Raw genomic sequence first — 14,957 nt, 5'->3', positions numbered from 1 at the left:
GCTTGGCCACGCCCCCCCCCCCCCAGGTATGGAGCTTAAAGCAGCCAAGACAGAAGAAACACTAGCTGGAGGAAGGATCAGTCACAGTTTGCTGATGATCGCCGACTGTGAAATTGCTTGGTATTTCATTGAGCCAGGCTTCACAGTCTTTTGAAACACAGTAAATTATTACCTGTGGGATTGGGGTAGTGTAACGGTCACATGGATTACAAAAATAAACATGCATCTCACCAGGTCACCAAAGTAAAGAGGGCTGTGGTCCCCTCTGCATCTTTGTGTGTTCATTTTACAAGCTTAATATACAGAATAACTGTTGTCCGAATCTTCATTCAAAATTGTTCTGCCGACAGTTATCATGTCCCCATCTCTTATCACCTTTAATTCAGCTTTTTGAGGTATTGACCCTCTGTCAAGCAGAAAGGAAATGTGTATCTATACATTAAGGCCACCCTAGACAAGATATTGTTAGCTGTGCACCACTCAAAATAGCCTTTTAGGCTTGACAGAATTATACTCCTACACTTGTTTATGATGTTAAATGACTACTTTGATGCAGCTGAGTTATAAATTTGTTTTTGTTCATTACAAATATTTAATTGCATTTACACTTAGAACCACTGATCTGTCAAATGTGTGCATTCTTTATTAACTCTAATTTTCCCAATGTGTTTCAAGTTTTCAAGAACTATTTGCTGGCTACTTTAGTAAGTGCATTGCCTGTGGAATCATAAAGCAAGCCTTTCTGGATACAACCACCAATAGAGTGACACCGATTCATAGTAAACAGCTTCAAAAGTCATGCACTACTTTGAGTTCGATCTAAACATCATTGTCCTGTCATCGAAGTATAGCCACACACTTTACATCATTGAGAGTACAAAATTATCATCTGCGACATAAATAATAACTCATTAATTATACAATCATCTATTCAAATCTGTTATGCCCTCTAAAACCGATGGAAAGAAAATAGAACGACTTAAAATCAAAGTGATCAGAATGTAACGTCTACCTATAAAATGGATGAAAACAGCAATACAGTTTTAAATGCAAGAATTGTACAACAAAAAGAAGGATGGGATACAGAACTGTACAGTAAAAACCACGGGTTGCAACAATTAGCTACACTATCTGTCATTTCGTGTTAGTGAAGGAAACTCTTAAGGACACACAAATGATTAGGGCAAAACAGAAAACGCCAAAACTGGAGGACACTGTAATTTAAAAGAACGAAATAATGATGAAATTCACCAATAGGGGAAATCCTCAGGAGATACCCGTCAAGACATTTGAAAGAACAGAGAAAACGAAAAGGAACATATTGCTCAATGACAAAGAAAATTATGTCTGCAAGGATGACAGTAATACTCGATACGGAGTAAAAATATTATTAGTAGCCACTGGAAGATACTTGAAACAGAAACAAATTCATAGGTTCTAGTGAAAAGGAACTGCATGTCAACAAGAAGAAATGTTCCAAAAATTTTCCAAAACCATCCCATACAAGGGGACCATGCATGCCTTCAAATAATTGTACATCATGTAATATCATCATAAAGGGACATTTTGTGTATCACCCACACACAGGTAAAACAGTTATACATTTGTCTCTACGAGTCACCACTTTTTGCATGTATTTAATCAAATGTATCTGTGAACTGGACAATGTGGGAAAATGGAATTAAAAATAAAAGGAGAATAATTTAACATACATGTGCGATTAGAAACAGGAATACGACATCTGGAGTACATTTTCATTTGAATGTCTCAACTCACATTTCAGATACTGGTGAGAATACCATAGTTACCGTAAGGAGGAAATCGAGCTAACACACTGCTACCAAAGAAGCTATTTTTGATAAAAAAACTTTTTTTTCTAACCTAACCGCATTAATGACAAAATTCATTGTTGCCATTTGTAAAGTACTGTAGAAGTGTTCTTCAAAATGGTTTGAGAGAGGAGTAAATAGACGTGTTTTTTTCCTATAGGATCTAAAAGTAAAACAATGGTGACCATGGCATTGGTTAGGTCTAGATACTGTTCTAACTATTGGTATAGATTAACAGGAATATGTTCCAATGGACGTTTAATGGAATGTGTTGGTATGTTGAATACTAGGTTGTCTCATACTATTATCGTTTGTCTAAATCACTATTTCTCTGCTCAATATATGTGTTATTTGGTGTGGCAAGTATAAATGTCTCCATTACCATGTTTCACCTTTTTTTTTTAATGTATGTAGAGAAGTTCAGTTATTTAGGCTCTGGGGCTAGAGGGTAGTTCATTGTAGAAATTATAATAATCTCTAGTATAATTTTTCAACATTTCTTGAATGAGTAGAGAGAAGTACAGAACCAGTCGAAACAACATGTTTTCCAAGGGAGAAAAACCAAAGACTACCACTGAAGTAAGTCTTATCATGCACTGCATTTACCATAATGCATTGGGGCAAACGGAGTTCTGGGATGTGAAGCAGTGTGCGACCACCCTCCTTTTGTGTTTCTATTTACCTTTCTGGATTTAAAAAAATGCAGCCAACAATCTGAGTAATACATTTCAGCTGATGTAAAACACCAATATTTTCACCAACATAGAAACTTAAACGAAAATGTGATCCCTAATATAGGCTGTGAACAGTGCAGGATTTACACTACACACGTAAAAAATCCAGAAGTTCTTTAATATGAAGCAGTCAGTGATACAGTTCATCTATTTGTTCCCCAAGTTCATAATTCTATGACTCATCCTGCCGGGTCACTGGTCGGAGACAAATTAGGCAGCCTCATGGATCATCAGAGGCAGCATGCTAATAGTTTCTATCTACCGTTGCAAAATGATTTACAACCAGTGTTCCAGACAGGAAGGACCCCATTTTGAGACCTCATGCTCGCACTTGGCAACCTCATTTTACTCTTGTTTCACTGAAAGCTTGCTCTTTCATACATGAATGTATGATGTGAAGCATCTAGAAATAGTAAGATATTTGAAAGAAAGAAAAGAAAATCCCCTCATATTTAAATCAAATTATAGTTCCCTTGCAAAGAGATGCATCTTGCACATATCACATGAATATAAGATTTTTTATTGAATGCATATCTTATGCTACTTCACTGTAACAACTGCAGGAAAAAAAATAAAAATAAAGTTTGTAAAAATAAATAAATAAATAACTCAAATTAGAAGCAAAGAGATGGCAAGATTCAGACACCCCTCAAGCCCCGCTTAAATATAAGCTTGCAGCAGCATTTACATCCATACTCCACACTATAAATAAGGCTCTGACTGCTTCTTAATAAAATGGTGATGGGGTCCTTATGTCTCCCCACCCCTCCTGGATATTAGTTTATGTCACAAAAGGGTTGTGCCGGTTCGGAGCCGGACTGAGCCAATTTATAAACTCCTTGTCCATTTAAAAGTGACACATTTAGAGTGAAGCGGCAAGAACAGCGGAGTGTTAGATTCAAACAAACCTACAGCGAATATTATTCTATTGGTAAACAGATGTTAAGAAAAGATCCACCACTCACCAGCTGTGATGCGTTGTTGATGATAACCAAGTACGTCCAGGCATTTCTAAAGCTGAAGTTTCCTTCTCCGTACACTCCACTCAACTGACAGATTCTAGAAGAAAAAAAATCATTAAACAGTAGTCGTCATCGGCAGAAAAATATATCCACTCCAGGACTACTCCTCACCGTGCATTCTATGGCCTATTAACAATGACAACATCAGTAAGAGATGAGCCTAACTTGGTCAATCCACGCACAATGTTCCAAAATCCAGAACAAAGATCGACTGATTAGCATATTAGTAGTACAGCATTCACAGATTTCTCTATTTTGTCTTCCGGCTGCGCTCATATACTTGCACTGGTGAGGGAACGTATCACCATTACTCAGCTGTTCACTTTCCCTTAAACTAGCTCTGTGTTGTTTCTAGATGAACGTGCAGAATTAAAACTGTCAGCCACAACAGGGAGAATGAGGGCTGGATAAGAAAAGGCAATGACCTACACATTCAACACGGGCAACTATCCTATCCTTCCGACACTCTCTCCGAAATGGGTTTTGTCGGCACAGTTCCATCTTGGTTCTCCAGTTTTTTAGCCAAGAGGACAATCCAAGTTCATTAATGTCCACCACCGACCTGCAGAGTCCCTGAGGCCCAAATATTGCCCCTTAATTTTTAATGTATATATGATTCCACTGGTTTATCTCATCCTGGCTTGCAGCTTTGATTTGTTTCTTTACATGGATGACGCACAGACTTTGCTAGAGATTAAAATCGATGTCAAGTCCACAGCAACACACCTGCTTGTATAAGGTTGGGTTTAGAGATGGATGACCTCAAATTATGTGAATTTGAATGTTGGTAAAACAGAGGTAATCTGTCCAGTCATGCCGTCACCATTTTGAGATCCAACCCTTTTTGCCTTTTTCTTTGGGCCTAAAATCAGCTTTGTCAACATGTGAAGGAAACGTAGGGGGTAAAGATAGATTTTGCCTTAACGTAGGGGGTAAAGATAGATTTTGCCTTATCCACGATGGATAAGGATGATGCAGTGGTCAAAATCTGCTATTTTGATCTTTGCTTCTTTAAACACGTAGTACACATCTGTTTACTTGTAATCACAAGCTGCAAATTATTAATGTCTTTGTATCAACACGTCTTGACTTTTGCAATTCAGCGTGTCTTGGTCTGCCTCCTTACCCGATTTAGAAATGCCAATGGGTACACAATTTTGCTACTATACTTAAGCGTAGAGGCAATATCTCACAGCGGCATCACAACTTTTGGTAAGAAGGACAACCAGATTGTCTGTGGAGAAGGTGGTGTAGAGCAGGTTAACACAGCGAGCCTGAAGCTCACTCACTGGCAGAACCATGGTGATGGCGACAAGGAACACTGTCTTGAGGGTGAGGAGCCACAAAGGATGTGGATCCAAGAAAGTGCACATCAAATATGTGAGGACCAAGTTAAGGTCCTACTGAGGCATGAGAAAAGGGGTGGTGGGCTGGGGGGTAAGAGGAAACAAGTGTAGGAAACCTTTCAAAAAATGCATCACAACCAGTGACAAATAATGAGGGCTGGTCCAGCAATCATAAAAAGGCTGAAAGGTACCTCTTAACTGTGCCCAAAGACTTGCCAAGTTAGACACAAAGCTGACAACAGAAAGTTAGATAACTTGGCCTGGAGGGGGCCAACCTGAAGTGTGCCACAAAAACCACAAATTTGTCCCAATGACAGACGTACACAGTTTTTGACGAGGGACGCCTGGCTGTCAAAATGACACAATCCCCTCAGGAGGATTGTCGAAGGTGTTCAGCTGTTGCTGCTCAATCCCCATTCATGAAGGTGGAGACTGTGAAGGCCCGGCTGCAGAACCCTACACTGTTGGCTCGGTTGTTCCAGGTATTCTTCAGAACCCGGGGCAGGGGTGATATTGGTGGGAAGGTGTACAGAAGTCCTGAGCTGCACTGTAGGTGGAATGTTCCCCCTAGCGTTAGGCGGTTTGGAAACTCCAACGCACAGAACTGTGGACATCACACATTCTTGACAGTGGTGAATAGATCGAGTCAAGGTTCTCTTCTTTCGTGGCAGAAACCCAGGTGTAACGGCCCCTTATGAACAGCCAGGTGTTGACGGCGGAGCTTGTCTGCCCTGGGGGAAATGGTCTTTACAACACGGGCTGAGGCCCGTGTAATGTTTCCACACAGGAAGAACAAAGCTTGCCTAAACCACACATATGCCTTAACATATGAGTGGTTAAGGCAGTCAGCGGTTGTTTGAAATGGAGTTCTGTAGTTGGCAGAAGTAAAAACCTTGTCCAAGTGGAGACCCTTCTTTCTAGATTGAACTTCTAAATATCCCCTGCTCACCACCTTGTTAGCTTGGCACAAGCATACAGGGTGGTCTTAGAGGCAAGGTTTAAAGCATGTGTACATAAACACACAGTAACAGTGGAAGCACAACAAATGGACACAGCACAAGTTTAGAAACTCATTATTTTACAGAATTAGTTAAGGCTCATTGGTTAAGGTAAATGACATTGAAGTAAGGCTGTCTGAACATGAGAGTGCATTAATGCTTGCTATGGATACATTTTAGGTAAATGAGGAGTTAGGCCCAAGGGACGAGGTTTGGGCAGGGCCGTATTAACATTTTCAAAAAAAGGAGAATGGGCCTTCACCTCGCTTTCATTGTAAGCATTCACAATTTCGCTTCATGAACAAACTCATTGCTTTCCGTTTGTTCCGGTACATTATTTATACCTTTAACTTACATTTGTTTTTTTCCCATAAATTCATTTCTGTGCACAAAAAGACAAGTGTCTGGTCATTTTACAAAACATTCAAATCATAAAACCATTCAAATCATAAAGCGTATTACATCACATTGGACATTTCTTTTACAAAAGACAAACATAGAAAGAAAATACATCCAATTCATGTATATTTATCAACCAATGTTGCTTAACTGGCTACATTAGTGATCCCAGACTTTTTGAAATGTCTTTATCAGGTATCTGTAAAAGCACCGGGAAAGACATTTTTTCTCTTTTCTTTAAAGGAATTAAGTTTTTCTGGAAGGGAGTTTATCTCTTATTTCACAGACTGAATTTCAATTCTTCATTCCTCTGTGCTCTAATCGTGTGCCAACGCGTTTCGAAGCCTGGACGTTAAGTTCCAGGATTCTCGTCAGGGATTTTACATTTTGGCAGCTTTGTTTTTTTTTCCTGTAATGGATGTTCAATACAACAGTTATAATTCTATTTGACATACTCCTTTCCTTTGTTATCTCGTTTCATTCCATTTATACCTGAGAAGCGATGGTCGTCTTCTCATCTGGTGTTTAGTTTCCACGCGGTGGGCTTTCTCTTGATTGGGGAATGTTTATTTCTGTTTATTTCTACCATACTACATACCTAAAATGTCAAAACGGGTGCTACCACAAATAAAAGAAAGGCCATTGTGATCATACTTACAAAGCGATTATAGTAGTGACTGGGCGGACTACTGTGTACTGCAGGACTCCCAACTTGCACCGAAACAACAAAACACTGTGAAGAAAAGGACCACAAGTTTATCCATACAGCTCCACATATATATTCAAACTAGGCAAAATATTTTACAAGCTATTAGAATGACTAAGAGCTACAAAAATCAATACAACTAAGCATTACCTGAATCTTTAGCAAGTTGTTCATGTGACATGCAACATATGTATGAATTTAGCAGATGAATGGTATTGAGTGTCTTAGGAGTTTCTTAAAACGTCTTTTGGGTGGCCAAAAACAAAAGCTAGTTACTTTTGAGGTTTTAGAAGGACACAATGCCATTAATGATAAAACTGTAATCATCACTGTTACAGAGAGGATGTGCTGTTGGGAATCTGATAGGAGGCCACGGTGAAAGACCTATGAGTCAGATATATCTTTCCACCCCAGGACCAAGAATCAAGTTATATCTCATGGCATACATGGCTACCCAATGAGCAAGACTGCTGATTGTTGGGGGAAGTTGCATGTAGGTGCTCTACCACACCTCAGCTGACAATAAAACAATGATTTTCAGCTTCCATGGCAATAAAGAATAAAGCACCAGGATAGAATTTAAGGAAAAACAACTTATAAATAGGGGTTGTCTTAAGTTGCACTTTAACCATGAGGGGCTACACTTTCCCTCCCTTCTTCCATAGCCATCTTCCCTTCTGATATGGTCGAGATCCTACTATTATTATCCTCACTATATTAGGGTGTAGGCAAGCGCTAGGCTCAGGTGCAGATGACTCAATATCTCCATGACCTAATGAACAAGTTACTTACCTTCGGTAACGATATATCTGTAAGAAACATAGGTTATTTACAGATTCCTTACCTTAGAATCTCCCCCAGGGATCAGACTGGATCTGGAACCGTTTTCGTCAGCAGTACCCCTGCGCGTCGGAAGGTGACGTTGGTCAACTTTGCGTTCGTCGTCGGTGTCGTGGTCGCCGTGATGACGTCGCGGTAGCTACATAGACGCCGCCCTCGTGCGCGGACGTCAGTTCTGTACACGACTTTCCATACCAGAAGCGCAGAGGCATGCAAGACACTGACCACTGGTGCACAAAACTAGGGCCCTGAAAGGATATTCTTAACCCTAGAAGTCAGTTCGCAGAACAGGGAGGATGGGTGGGGCGGTAAGGAATCTATATCTAACCTATGTTTCTTACAGATATATAATTACCAAAGGGAAGTAGATTGTTCATCTGAAAGAAACAGTTATATGTTCCTTACCTTAGAATAGGTACCCCAGCAATACCAACCCCGGAGGTGGGTCTGCGAACTAAATTCACACCAGAAAGTCCAGGAGAACAGAACAGCCAAAGAAGCAGTCTCTCCGGACTTGGCTCTCCAGGCAGTAGTGTTTGGTGAACGTGTGCAGCGATGCCCACGTAGCTGCCTGACAGATGTCATTCAGGGGCACTCCAAGCAGTGGTAGTTGCCATCGCCCAGGTGGATTGGGCAGCAGCCCCACTGGAGGCTCCTTCTTTGCCAAAGAGTAGCAGGCTTTGATGCACAGAACAACCCAACTGGAGATGGTTGATTTGTGCATGGCACAACCTTTCTTAGCGCCCACGTAACCAACAAAGAGCTGGTCGTCCACCCGGAATTGTTTTGTGTGATCCAAGTAAAATGAAATTGCACGTTTTGGATCCAGACGGTGGAGCCTCTCTTCCTCTTTTGAAGGATGTGGAGGCGGAAAGAAGGTGGGCAAAGTGATGGTTTGACCTATGTGGAAAGAAGTAACCACCTTGGGAAGAAAGGAAGGTCTAGTTCTAAGGACAAACTTGTCTGGATGGACAGCAAGAAAGGGAGGCTTGGAAGAAAGAGCGTGTAGCTCACTCACCCTGCGTGCAGAGGTGATGGCCACCAGAAAGGCAGTTTCCAAAGTAAGAGAGGGCAGTTATGCAGCGGCTCAAAGGGAGCACACAGAAGATAAGTAAGCCCCAAGTTCAAGTCCCACTGGGGCATTACAAAGGGAACAGGAGGAAAGAGATGAGTAATGCCCTTAAGGAATCTATTTACAACAGGGGAAGAGAAGGCTGATCAAGAAGCCTAAGGAAGGCATGAATTTCCGAGAGGTAGCCTTTGAGAGTGCCCAGAGCAGAGCCCTGCTGGGCCAAAGAAAGGAGGGACAAGAGAACATCAGAAATCGAAGCAGAAAGGGGATTTACAGCCTTTGCTGTCTACCATGCCACAAATGTGTTCCATCTGCAGGCCTATACCGTCTTAGTGGAGGGACGCCTGGCTGCCAAGATAACATCGCAGACTTCGGGAGACAGGTCAAACGACGTCAACTGCCGCCGCTCAATCTCAACGCAAGGAGGTGGAGGCTGGACAGGTTCGGGGGGAGGACCGTATCCTGCTGCTGCAACAGAAGATCCTCCCGAATAGGCAGTCTGATCGGAGGATCGATGGCCATGTTGAGCAGCTCCGGATACCAGACTCCTCATGCCCAATCCAAAGCTACAAGAATGACTTGGGCCCAGTCGTTCTTGATCTTCTTCAGCACTCTGGGCAGAAGTGGTATAGGCGGAAAGGCATATAGAAGACCGCAACTCCACTAGCGACGAAAAGCGTCGCCTAGTGAGTGGCGCCTTGGAAATTCCAACACGCAGAACTGACCACCCCACCTTGTTTGTTGCAGTACCACATGGCGGTGGTGTTGTCCGTGAACACCTGCACTACTCTTACCTTGACAGAGGGAAGGAATGCCTTGAGTGCAACACAAATCACCCAAAGCTCCAGAAGGTTGATGTGGAGCCCGGACACCGCCAGAAACTAGAGGCCTCTGTCTCCGCCTCCCCCATGTGGCCGCCCCATCCCAAGAGTGGTGCATCTGTCACCACTGTGAACTCTGGTTGAGGATGGGAAAGGGATCTGCCTTCGACCCAATTCTGGTCCGTAAGCCACCACTGCAACTGGTGTGCAGTGCCCTCCGAGATCTGGACGCAATCGGACAGATTCCCTTGATGTTGGGCCCACTAAAACTTGAGGTCGCACTGCAGAGCCCGCATATGCCATCTGGCATGATCCACTAGAAGGATGCAGGAGGCCATCAGACCCAGACAGCCTGAGGGCCATCCTGACCGAAAGCCGAAATAGAGGCTGAAAGATTGGAATCATAGCCCAAATATTCCAGACTCGCTGTTCGGGAGAATAAACCAGAAACTGTGTTGTGTCCAGATTCGCTTCAATGAAGAGGAGCTTCTGAGAGGGGGGTCAGGTGTGACTTTGGCACGCTGACGGAAAACCCCAGCAGGAAGCGGTTGACGTTCCTGAGATCCAAGATAGGATGCAGGACTTTGTCCTACTTGGGCACCAGAAAGTAGTGGGAATAGCAACCACGACCTACTTCTAGGGCAGGAACGCACTCGATTGCTCCCTTGGCCAAGAGTGCCAAAACTTACTGTTGGAGAAGGGCCAGGTGATCCTCTGACATGCGATGGTACTGGGGTGGCATGGATGGGGGGGTTAGTCTCGAAGGGGAGGAGTAGCCCCTTCGGACTATTTGCAAAACCCACCTATCCGACGTTGGGGAGGTGATGGCGGATCCTGACGCCCACTGGCGTTTGGTGGCCCTGAAAACCCGGATTAGGAGGATTTGGAGGCTGCTGCAGAGGGGGCTGTGGTGGACTGGCCTGCCCGAAAAGGCGACGGCCATCAAAGGGCATGTCCTTAAGTGTGGATTGGTCATCCCCGGAAAAACCAGTCAAACGCAACCAGGCGTAGCGTCGAAGGGCTACTGACGTGGAAATCATCCTGCCAAGACCGTCTGTGGTATCCAGCCCACAGCAGATGGTAAACTTCGCTGCGTCTCTCCCTTCAGCAACCGCTCGAGAGAGAGCACAGCCCGGGCCTCCTCCGGGCACTGAGGCAGCACTTGCGCAACCGTGTCCCACATGGAATGCAGTGTTTACCGATCGCAGTCCCAAGCTGGAGGAAGAGAACATCTTCCTCTCAAGATGATACAGCTTCTTGGATTCCCTGTCCAGGGGAACGGTAGGGAATGCGCCCTTGGACATGGAGACTTGGACTACAAAGCACTTAGGGGTAGGGTGTTGGAAGCGGAAAGAGGGGTCGCCTGGGGCTGGGCAGTGGCGTTGGGCAATCATCCTGTCCACAGGAGCCCCGGTGTTGGGCCTGGACCAGGTGCCCAAAAGAATGTCTATCAGGGCTTCATTAAACGGCAGCAGGGCTCCAAACAGCTCGCTGACGGTTGAAGCACCTCTGTCAGGAGGTTAGTCCTGACTTCCACCGTAGGTAGGTTGAGGTGGAGAGCCTCGGCCGCCCTACGCAACACCACTGCGTATGCGCTCCCTCCTCCATAGACACGGTAGGAGGAGACAACATGTCAAGGTCTGGTGAGGTAGCCAAACCACTGGCTTCCCCCAGTTCCTCTCTCCAGTCCTCTTCATACACCAGCTGGTCTGTTAAAGGGTCTCCAGGCCCCTCCAAGTCCTCCTCACCCTCCTCCGGTTGCCAGTCTGGTCTCAAAGAGCCAGGGTAGAAAAGGGGCACAAAAGTACCCATCAGCGTCGGGTCTGGCATCGGTCGATGCCGGTCCGACTCAGTGTCCACTTTGAGGTGGAGGCCGGGATTGACGTCGGCTGGGGACACAGCCGAAACCGGTGGCGGATGTGATGCCTGTGGAATCGGAGCCGGGAAGGAGTAAGGAGGTCAACCGGCACGGATCCGGATCCAGGCCTGGATCCCAGGGGTACCCTGCGGCGCTGAGGCCGAAGCCGCCGACGCTGAAGGCCCAGAGCCCCCAGCCGAGTCCGCGGGACGTGCCGGCGGAGTCAGGCTGCCCAAAGATGGCATGCATCGCTTCGCAGAAACTCCGAAGCTGGGCAGGGGTCGCACTGGGTCCCGGAAAGGGAGGGAAATCTGAAGCTGACCCAGCAGGTTCCGCACGTGGAGCCGCAGGAGGGGCACCACCCACATCCCTCATCACGTCTGCAGAACAACGGGGAGAAGTTGAAGAGCGACAATGCTTCTTCGACTTATTTTTGTGCTTAGACTTACGTGACCCGGAGTGCAAAGACTTCGACGAAGAATGGTATTGGTTCCACGACCGGTCCCTCAACCTCCTGCACGACTGGTACCTCGAGCGGCGCGGAGCCGACTGCTGGGCCTCGAGTAGCTTTCGGGACCGCTCCCGCAAAGACTTCGGGCCGTGGTCCGGCAGTCGGAACACAACTTGGGGGTGTGGTCTATCCAATCCACAAACACTGGCAAACACGAACTACAAAGGAACTCAACCCTGCCTAAACTGCAGTCACTGCAATAATATCATAAAAGGCATAAGCATTCCACATCCCACCAAAGGTACCTCAATACAACTTCGAACAACCGCTACTTGCGACTCAAAAAATCTGGTATACTTATTGAAGTGTCCTTGCGGACTCCCCTATGTGGGAAAAATGGAACGCAAAATCAAAGTGAGACTGACAGAACACAAGAGTAATATACGCACCAAATCAGACAAATAATCAATAGCAGTACACTTCAACAAAGAACGACATAACATCAGTCAATTGAGATTCATGGTATTTGAAACCGTAACTATGTTGGAAGGAGTGGACAACAGAAAGAGACTGTTGCAAAAAGAAGTTATGTGGATAAAAAAATTGGACTCTTGCTAGCCAAAAGGTCTTCATGACTGCATAGAATACAGTTGTTTTTTGTGATTGACGTATCTGGATACTTTCACATGTTTCATAAAAATGTGTTTTGTAATTTGCTTTATACCTCTGTTATCTCCAGTCATTTTTCAGTGTGAGCTATTGTTGGCCTTATCACTATAATTTTTCCCATGTTCATCACAGACTTTTCACCTTTACACTGCAGCCCTCCTCACCGGTTTTACACGCTTTCACCCCGCTTTGTCTCCTCTCACTACCACAGGATACCTTCCCCTATCCGATACACCTTTGCAATATGGCGCCCATCCATTTAGCTTTTTGCCGCAAACTTCACACGGATCAGTCCGATTTCTATTTTCACTGGCTCCATGACACGTTTAAACACCAGCATACTGTGCGCTTTCGTCCCACCTCTACCTCAAACGCGAACGCCAGACATCGTAAGAATCAACTTGTGATTCCCTAGGTAAGCGCCTCGCGCATTTGCTTTATTCAGTTTACTTCTAATTTTCGACCCAGTCAGCGTCTTACGTTTACTTTCATTTTTTATTGACAGAATTTGAAAAAATAAACTCGCGGCATCCTCCCGGTAACTGCTCTGACTTCGTGCAGGTAGATGGCTCTCTGACCCTTTACTTTAAGCTCTAATAGTTTTGCCATCTCGGTCCCCTTCCACAACTTTTCATAGCCTCGCCACTCCGGTTTCCTTTCACCGCACCGCACCGGCACTCACGATCCTCTGATTGTATCGGACGTGGGTCTCTCGCACCGTTCTCATGCACAGGGCTCCAATGTGGTCACAGCATAACCGTTATTTCACCAATCTTGTCGTTCACATTTCGCATGGATATTTCTTTCACATCACATGCATTCACCTTGTCCTCTGAGCATTTTGACACTACTTAACAGTAGGAAAGACGGTGTTTTTTTGACTTTCACTCCGTTTGCACTATTTAACCCACAGTTTGTATATACCAGAAGGTTATTGTGTTAATTTCAACCCTTAATTTTTCATTCATAGGAAATTCAGTCCCCTGATGGAGGGTCTTAGACCCGAAATGCATTGGGATAACGGGATGGTGTACATAAGATGTGGCGACACTAAGATAATGTGGAAATTATTTACAGTCATATATGAGACGTATCATTATGATGACCAACTGTGGATAATAAACAATATATTCTTTTGAATAAAACTTTCATTAAGTTATTGTGGAACTTATTTGAAATTGAGAAAAAAGGTTAATCCAACCTTCAAGGAGTGCAACAGAGGGACACTAAGTATTTCCACTTAGTGCTTCATTCTTCCAGGAAGTAGAGGCACATGCGGTGCGGATCCGTTAACAACAGTCGGTTACAGGATCTGCAAGCCATAAAGCCGGACATCCCTCGTGCACCAGGAGTCAATGGACTCAACAACAACGAAGTTGACAAAAGTCAAGAAAAAAGTTCAGTAAAAAATTGACTGGGGGTACCGCTCTCTCCGGATCTGGCTTGCTGGCGCGGAAAAAGAAACAACTGACATCAGCGTGCGAGGACGGTGTCTATGTAGCTACTGCAACGTCAACCCGGAGACTACGATGGAGAACGCGGAGTCGACCATCGCCACCTTCCGACGCGCAGGGGTACTGCTGACGGAAAACTTTCCGGATCCAGTCTGACACCTGGGGGAGATTCTAAGGTAAGGAATCTACAACTAAATGTTTCTTTCAGATTATGTAAATCAGTTCAATGCCTTTAGTGGCTTTGTATAAAAAAATCTCAATCGTGCATAGCGGATCTACCTGTACGTCTCGGTCTCTCTTTTGTTCCCAAGTGCAGCTAAGCCCTGCAGCTATTTATAGGTGAAAGGCAGCCACCCAGGTTCTAGTTCAGGCCTAGGTGGTGTTCTTGCCCTCATGGGGAGGATTCCTACTTTGTAGAACGCAGCAGAAGCTGCCACAAGCAGGACAATTTTCACAGGACTGGCTCTGCAGGCTGGTTCATGGTGGAACTAGTCTTCGGCAGCAGCTGCCCTACGGCTTTGGCTTCAGAGCGGTGCTTCATCTTCCAAAAGTTGCAGCCTCCAGACCGAGTGTTCATTGTGGTGTCTGGCAACATATGTAACCTTCGGGCAGGTTTGGGGCATCATAATCGGTAGTGATTCAATCTCTGTCTCCTCATTGGTGGGGACAGCACCAAACCACTCACTCACAGCAGGCTGCCGGAAACACAGAATGACACGCTTTGGTACAGTCTTATTTGCAGCTCCTCAATAAATGTG

General features: G+C 44.9%; 1 protein-coding gene across 1 annotated transcript in view; it reads right to left on the bottom strand.

Annotated features, from left to right (window-relative positions):
- Positions 1-14,957, bottom strand: part of TMEM184C (transmembrane protein 184C) — a 197,588-nt gene that overhangs the window by 92,738 nt on the left and 89,893 nt on the right. The window contains exons 5-6 of the mRNA XM_078676898.1: positions 6,987-7,061; positions 3,529-3,622 (exon numbers count right to left, since the gene is read on the bottom strand). Coding sequence (XP_078533024.1) covers positions 3,529-3,622; positions 6,987-7,061 — 169 coding nt within the window. The remainder of the gene's footprint in view (positions 1-3,528; positions 3,623-6,986; positions 7,062-14,957) is intronic.

The sequence above is a fragment of the Lissotriton helveticus genome, chromosome 2_1, assembly GCF_964261635.1.
Source record: "Lissotriton helveticus chromosome 2_1, aLisHel1.1, whole genome shotgun sequence".
Lineage (NCBI taxonomy): Eukaryota > Metazoa > Chordata > Amphibia > Caudata > Salamandridae > Lissotriton > Lissotriton helveticus.
This window is presented reverse-complemented; position numbering and strand designations above follow the sequence as displayed.